Source organism: Heterodontus francisci, chromosome 6 (assembly GCF_036365525.1).
Source record: "Heterodontus francisci isolate sHetFra1 chromosome 6, sHetFra1.hap1, whole genome shotgun sequence".
Lineage (NCBI taxonomy): Eukaryota > Metazoa > Chordata > Chondrichthyes > Heterodontiformes > Heterodontidae > Heterodontus > Heterodontus francisci.
The window spans coordinates 17,846,544-17,854,918 of record NC_090376.1 but is presented as its reverse complement, the minus strand read 5'-3'; the positions used below and the strand labels follow the sequence as shown (position 1 = coordinate 17,854,918).

At 42.1% G+C, this 8,375-nt stretch overlaps 1 protein-coding gene across 4 annotated transcripts in view; it reads right to left on the bottom strand.

Moving 5' to 3' along the window:
- Window positions 1-5,430: 5,430 nt before the first annotated feature.
- Window positions 5,431-8,375, bottom strand: part of LOC137371157 (interleukin-5 receptor subunit alpha-like) — a 58,367-nt gene continuing 55,422 nt past the window's right edge. For all 4 annotated transcript variants that reach the window (XM_068033212.1, XM_068033214.1, XM_068033211.1 and 1 more), the window contains one exon: window positions 5,431-6,657. In XM_068033212.1, coding sequence (XP_067889313.1) covers window positions 6,583-6,657 — 75 coding nt within the window. In that variant the 3' untranslated portion in view covers window positions 5,431-6,582. The remainder of the gene's footprint in view (window positions 6,658-8,375) is intronic.

Sequence of the window (8,375 nt, the reverse complement as noted above, 5' to 3'; positions counted from 1 at the left end):
CCCTGGGTCCATCTCCCTCTCTAATGGATTTTCCGCTTTGGAATCTGTTGGGGAAGATAGCTTCTCAGGGGAATGCAGCAATAGCCAAGTCTGTGGCACCACAGGTGGCTCAGCTGCACAGCAGGTGAGGAAAAAGAGTGGGAGAGCTATAGTGATAGGGGACTCTATCATAGGAGGTACAGATAGGTATTTCTGTGGCCGCAAATGTGACTCCAGGATGGTATGTTGCCTCCCTGGTGCTAGGGACAAGGATGTCACGGAGTGGCTGCAGGACATTCTGAAGGGGGAAGGTGAACAGTTAGAGGTCATGGTTCACATTGGTACCAATGACATAGGTAGAAAGAGGGATGAGATCCTGCAACAAGAATTTAGGGAGCTTTGTAGCAGATTAAAAAGCAGGACCTCAAAGGTTGTAATCTCTGGATTGTTCCCAGTGCCACGTGCTAGTGAGTATAGGAATAGGAGGATAGAGCAGATGAATGCGTGGCTGAAGAGATGGTGCAGGAGGGAGGGCTTTAGTTTCCTGGATCACTGGGTCTGTTTCTGGCGAAGGTGGGACCTGTACAAGTCGGACAGGTTGCACCTGAACCAGAGCGGGACCAACATCCTTGCAAGGAGGTTTGCTGGTGCTGTTGGGGAGAGTTTAACCTAATTTGGAAGGGGGATGGGATTCAGAGCGGACGTACAGTAGGGGGTGATGCACAGCCAAATACAGAAGAGAAACTAAGTCAGTCTGGAAGACAGAACAATTATAGACCTGTAAAGGCACAAGGGAATAATGCAAGGCTGGATTGCGTCTATTTTAACGCAAGGAGTCTTACAAGTAAGGCAGGTGTATTGAGGGCATTGATTAACACATGGGAATATGATATTATTGCTATCACAGAGACATGGTTGAGGGAAGAGCAGGACTGGCAGCTTAATATTCCAAGGTATAGAATCTTCAGGTGTGACAGAGGGGGGTGTAAAAGAGGAGGTGGCATTGCACTATTGATCAAGGAGTCAATTACTGCAGTAAGGAGGGATGATATCTTCGAAGGTTCCTCAAATGAGGCCATATGGGTAGAACTTCAAAACAGAAATGGGGCAATCACTTTGCTGGGAGTGTACTACAAGCCTCCAAACAGTCATGGAAAGATAGAGGAGCAGATATGTAGGCAAATCTCAGAGAGGTGTAAAAATAATAGGCTGGGATAGACTTTTGGTCTCTCAGGGAATCAAGGGATAGGGCAAGCTGGTAGGAAAGTGGAATTGAAGCCTAAGAACAGCTATGATTGTATTGAATGGCGGAGCAGGCTCGATGGGCCAGATGGTTTATTCCTGCTCCTGTTTCTTGTGTTCTTGTGTAACTCGAACATTGTTGTTTTTTCTTCCCTCACCTTTTATTAGAACTCTAAATTTTACCTCACTAAAGCTTCTGAAATATGTACTTGCTTTTATTTTAAAATAATTTAAAGGAAAGTCAGCCTTTTTGTAGCTATCTTTGAATTGTCTACTAGCTCAATCACTGCTCCGAACTCCCACAGTGGGCTAGCAATTGCTCAGCTGATGCTTCAGATGACACTGTTGGTTTCTAAACACGCTATAGCTACTTCAACTTGACAATTTGTGTTACCATAAAACTCGCACACTATGATTAAGCATTTTGGAATGTCAATCAAAACTGCAACTTAAACCTATGACCTTTCCAAAAAAAACACCTTACACTGCACAGTCAAAGATTCCATTCCCCCATAATATCATTTGTAAATTTGTATACTTCAGAAGTACTAATCTGGATCAAACTCCTTCTTTTATTGATTCTGACAAAAATTTGGATTGAAGAAGTAATAATACATGCAGGCCCCTACCTGCCAAGAATGAGGCACACATTATTTTGCCACATGAACAGTAAAACTTAAAATTGATGCTGGGAAGAAAAGAAGGCGTATTACAAGGGGTTGCCAAGCCCCTGACTGGAAAGACATTTGCATAGTAACAGACAGTACTTGGAACAGACAAAGGGGCCACTCCCTGCTCCAATTTAATCCACAATGGACTTCTGATTACCAGGCATTGAAGGTGGAGAGGCTAGCATTCCAGTTGAACTGCTAAGATGGCCGAATAAACAAACAGACATGGTCAGACCAGTTTAATCACATGACCAACTGACTGTTGGAGTTTCTTGAATTTGAACTTGCCATAGAGAATTTGAACTCAGAAAGCTTTTTGCTCCTGGACTGAGAACATCTCTCCCCTGTCTGCCCCCATCTCTTTCTCACGGAACTGAAAACCCATTGAAGACACATGAACTCCAAGATAGAAAAGTCTCCTACAGTGAACAATGGTTTAAGAAGAATACTGGACCCCAACAAAAAGCAAGCCTACCTACAATCAAGGATTACAGCGAGCTCGAAGCACAGTAAAAACCCCTCTTCAGAGATTGTCTCAAATTTCTTCACTTTATTTTTCTTCTGCACTTTTCTGTCTCATAGAAATATAGAAAATAGGAGCAGGAGTAGGCCATTTGGCCCTTCGAGCCTGCTCCGCCATTCATGATGATCATGGCTGATCATCCAACTCAGTAACCTGTTCCCGCTTTCGCCCCATATCCTTTGATCCCTTTAAACCCAAGAGCTACATCTAACTCCTTCTTGAAAACATACAATGTTTTGGCCTCAACTGCTTTCTGTGGTAGCGAATTCCACAGGTTCACCACTCTCTGGGTGAAGCAATTTCTCCTCATCTCAGTCCTGAAAGGTTTACCCCGTATCCTTAGACTATGACCCCTGGTTCTGGACTCCCCCACCATCGGGAACATCCTTCCTGCATCTACCCTGTCATGTCCTGTTAGAATTTTATAGGTTTCCATGAGATCCCCCTCACTCTTCTGAACTCCAGCGAATATAATCCTAACTGACTCAATCTCTCCTCATACGTCAGTCCCGCCATCCCAGGAATCAGTCTGGTAAACCTTCGTTGCACTCCCTCTATAGCAAGAACATTCTTCCACAGATAAGGAGACCAAAACTGCACACAATATTCCAGGTGTGGCCTCACCAAGGCCCTGTATAATTGCAGCAAGACATCCCTGCTCCTGTACTCGAATCCTCTCGCTATGAAGGCCAATATACCATTTGCCTTTTTTACCGCCTATTGGACCTGCATGCTTACCTTTAGCTACTGGTGTACAAGAACACCCAGTTCTCACTGCATATTCCTCTCTCTCAGTTTATAGCCGTTCAGATAATAATCTGCCTTCCTGTTTTTGCTACCAAAGTGGATAACCTCACATTTATCCACATTATACTGCATCTGCCTTGCATTTGCCCACTCACTCAACTTGTCCAAATCACCCTGAAGCCTCTCTGCATCCTCCTCACAACTCACCCTCCCACCCAGTTTTGTGTCATCTGCAAATTTGGAGATATATTTAGTTCCCTCATCTAAATCATTAATATATGTTGTGAATAGCTGGGATCCTAGCACCGATCCCTGCGGTACTCCACTAGTCACTGCCTGCCATTCGGAAAAAGACCCATTTATCCCTACTCTTTGTTTCCTCTCTGCCAACCAATTTTCTATCCATCGCAATACACTACCCCCAATCCCATGCGCTTTAATTTTACACGTTAATCTCTTATGTGGGACTTTGTTGAAAGCCTTCCTAAAGTCCAGATAAACCACATTCACTGGCTCCCCCTCATCAACTCTACTAGTTACATCCTCAAAGAATTCTGGTAGATCTGTCAAGCCTGATTTCCCTTTCATAAATCCATGCTGACTCTGTCTGATTCTACCACTGTTCTCCAAGTGCTCTGCTATAAAATCTTTGATAATAGACTCTAGAATTTTTCCCACTATCGACGTCAGGCTGACTGGTCTATAATTCCCTGTTTTCTCTCTACCTCCCTTTTTAAATAGTGGGGTCACATTAACTACCCTCCAATCTGTAGGAACTGTTCCAGAGTCTATAGAATCTTGGAAGATGACCACCAATCCATCCATTATTTCTAAGGCCACTTCCTTAAGTACTCTGGGATGCATACCATCAGGCCCTGGGGATTTATCGGCCTTCAATCCCATCAATTTCCCCAACACCATTTCTCTACTAATACTGATTTCCTTCAGTTCTTCTCTCTCACTAAACCCTGTGTTCCCCAACGTTTCTGGTATCATATTTGTGTCCTCCTTTGTGAAGACAGAAATAAAGTATGCATTTAGTTGGTCAGCTATTTCTTTGTTCCCCATAATAAATTCCCCTGTTTCTGACTGTAAGGGACTTACATTTGTCTTCACTAATCTTTTTCTCTTCACATTACATAGAAACTTTTACAGTCAGTTTTTATGTTCCCCGCAAGCTTGCTCTCGTACTCTATTTTCCCCTTCTTAATCAATCCCTTGGTCCTCCTTTGCTGAATTCTAAACTGTTCCCAATCTTCAGGTCTGTTGTTTTTTCTGGCAAATTTGTCTGCCTCTTCCTTGGGTCTAATTTGCATGTGCGTATCACATATGCATGCTAGCGTGGGGCGCAGCGTGTATCCGTAGGCGTTAACCAAATTAGAGTTTAAGTTTAAGGTTTAATAAATTACACTTTTCTTCTTTAAATCTGAGAAAACCTGGTTTTGCTCATTTCTTTGCCTCATAAATGGAAAGTGGTGAACAAAGATTCACCAAGGGGGAGCTGAAAAGACAGTGTGTTTAAAATTAAACCCTGTTACAATAAGACCAGGTGAAGACAGTAAAATACCCTAGACACTTTTCTCACCTGGTCGTAACAATACACAAATTAATAGTGAAGGTTAGGCCCAGAGCTCACACTTGTGGGACAACCATTCTGTGCTGACTTGACCTTATTTAGCAGATTGGGGACTTAGCCTTGCACCTACATGCCCAGTGTGGCTTCATATCACAGCTTGTAAAACAAAGAAAGAACTTGCATTAATATAGTGCTTTTCATGACCTCTGGATGTCCCAAAGTGCTTTACATTGAATTAAGTACTTTTTGACGTGTCATTACTTGTTATATTTATGATTAAAAATTAAACATTTTAAACATGTTTTGGAAAGGGACTAAGTGACTAATACTTTCAGAGAGCTGGCACAGGCTCAACAGACTGTTTCTTTCTGTGCTGAATATTCTACGAACTGAATTTCTGTTAGGGTGGTGAGTGGAGGTTGTGGGGGGGGGGGGGTGGGGGGTTCCCACTCGTCCTTCGTAACTTGGCCAGCTGTTGCAGTTGTCCCAGTTTTCAATAACTGATACAGCAAAGTTATAGCTATGTGATGGACCAGAGGATCAGTCTTTCTTCAGATCATAAAATTCTCTACATCATTAGTTGTAATTTTACTAGTTTGCTATTATCACTCTACGTGTCAGAGCTAATGAGAGGTCCGTTCCTAATGTAAATCCTTTTCATCATGGACACATAGTCTAAAGTTATGAAAGAATAATGATAAGACTTGAAGATTTTATTGGTGTTTTGGAACAAATGCTATAAAAGTAAATAGAGAATAGTTGCTCTTACATCTGTTTAATCACACTTCTTAATAAATACTACTTGTGGGTTTTAGTCTGAACTTCATGGGCTTGTGAGTGTTTTTCAGTCACTGACCATGAAAGCTAATAGTTACATTGAGCCTAAATGAAAAGCATTGGGAGGTAACCTGATTTGTAACAACATATTACAAAGCCATGTGGCTCAGAGCTTCCAGAATTGATCAGATTTCTATAATTGAGCCCAGTGCTCTGGGCGAAGGAACAATCAGCCCTGGTCCATTCTCAGGATCACTCGCTACTGGAAAATGCCATGTGGGGAATACCAGACGAGGATAGCATCAGATTTCACTTAGATGCTTGCCATAGTTGCATTGTTCTCCACACTGCTTAGCTTCATACATAAGACACTGAAATTTTTGCCACTGCTAATTTGCACAGATTACACAAAGGACATAGAATTAATGCTTTTTTGAAAAATTCAAATTTTGATACAATGGACTAAAATAAGACTTTCAAATTAATTCACAACAATGCTTTCAATTTTTAAAAATAGGTTTGAAGGTGCATTTCCAGTGGCCCTTCTGTAGGCTATTCCCCAGTTATCCTCTCTCCATTGCTACTCTCCCTCCTCTCCGTCTGCTCCCTTTAGGCTTCCACTTTCCTCCGGCTCCTCAGCATTCCAGTTCTCACCCTTCTCTTCCTCACACCTCCCTCCATCTCTCCTCTCTCCTTTGCTTCCCTCACCTCCTCTTCCTCCACTACTGTCCCTCCAATTCTTTTCATTGGCCTCTCTTTCTCCTTTTCCTTCCCCTCAGCCACTTGAAGCATTACTAAACTCTGGACTGTTTCTTTGGGTGCGGCAAAGTCTGGTGTGGGCTAAAAGATACGCACATCCACAAAAAAAAAGAAAATATCACAGTGAGCTGATAAAAAAGTATGTTGAAAAAGTTATAAATAACAGCAGATATTACATTTTCTTTTTTCTTTTCAAATGTATCTCCTCCCGAACTGAGACAAGCGTCCGGCCCATGATAAAGTGTCTCGGTCACTACAGCTAGTCTGGAGCAAAGATGCACACGATACCAGTTTTCAGAGATATGCTTCTAGACTTCGTTCACCGTAACTGGGATGCATTCTTCTGTTCTGGTCATCAGCAACGGATTCTTATTAATCCATTTCTGTTGGAGAAAATAAATCGGTGTTAGCTTGCTAGAGTCACTCTTCTTCACTGGATTGCCCACTCTCTGTGGCTCAGAAATGGCGAATCTGCCGACAGCACATCACAGGAAGCAACGGGCTCTGCCTCCCCACCCATCCCCTCCCCCATGAATACCTAGGTGATGCTACATGTGAATGCCATTCACTGTTGGGAGCCTCGCAATGCAGAGGCATTCTGGCTCAGTTGGCCACACACTCACATCTGAATTAGAAGGCTGTAGGCTGAAATTCCAATCCAAAGACATGAATGCGAAATCTAGGATGCTGTTCCAGTGCAGTACTGAGGGAGGTAAGCACTGTCTTTCAGATGAGATATTAACCTGAATCCCTGTCTGCCCTCAAGTGGATGCAATAGATCCTGTGGCAATGTTTTGAAGATGCGCAGGGCGGCAATATTTATCCCTGTATCTACAATACTTTAAAAACTTTGGTCATTATCTCGTTGCTGTTTGTGGGATCTTGCTGTGTGCAAATTGACTGCGGTGTTTCCTACATTACAACAGTGATAATACTTCTAAAGTGCTTCATTGGCTGAAAAGTGTTTTGGGACATCCTGAGATTGTGAAAGGTGCTACATGAATACAAGTTATTTCTTCTTTCATTCTTTCTGGCACAAAATGGCTATCTTTCACATATGAGCATCATAGTGAGTGGCATTCAACTGTGGCAGGCATCAACTGTAAGCGGCAGTAATATTACTTTAATTTGTGGTTGAAACTCGCAAGGCTATCCAACCCAGGAGCATTGATAGTTTAAATGAAATACAGGAAGCAATATGCATGTGTACAGAAAACTGACCAAATCTGACCAGCTTGCATTGCAAAGGCCAAGCGGTCTTTTCGAGCTAAAGTAGCCTGTTAACAGCTGCAAGTTGTTTTCATTACAGATAGAGTCACAGGTGAACAAACACTTTAAGGCTATGAAATGTTTGGCAATAAACAGAAAAGTTGTAAAAATCGAGTTGAAACCAATAAGCAGACATACTTCAAAGCTATGTTTTGCTTCGATGCCAAGTTAGAGCTTTGGAGAAGCCTCTTGTACACAAAAAACATGGAGTAATGGTGTCTGGAAACATAAAGATAAGAGACTGAACATGTTTTAAAATGCTAATTTAACTGCATAAGTGGTCCAAAGTGTTTGAAAAGCTACAAGAGTGATACAAACGGAAGTTAATTGATGTCAGAGTTTGCATTCTTTTGAAATGCAGAGAAACTATCTCCACAAGAAGTTTTTTTTTAAATGCTTTATCAGATAAACTCTGACTTTAATTCACCAAGCGACAGTTTGTAAGAAGTCAGTAATTTAAGGGACTTAGAATGTTTAATTGTCCTGTGGTTTTAAAATGTGTGTGTGACCAGGAAAGGAAACTGCTGTTTTTTCTTATTTGCTTGTGGGATGTGGGCATCGCTGGCTAGGCAAGCATTTATTGCCCATCCCTAACTGCCCTTGTTAAGCCATTCCAGAGTCAACCACATTGCTGTGGGTCTGGAGTCACATTTGGGCCAGACCATGTAAGGACAGCAGATTTCCTTCCCTAAAGCACATAAGTGAACCGGATGGGATTTTACCAGCAATTAACAACGATTTCATGGTCGCCATTAGACTAGCTTTTTAATTCCAGATTTATTAATTGAATTCAAATTTCACCATCTGCCGTGGTGGGATTCAAACCCATGTC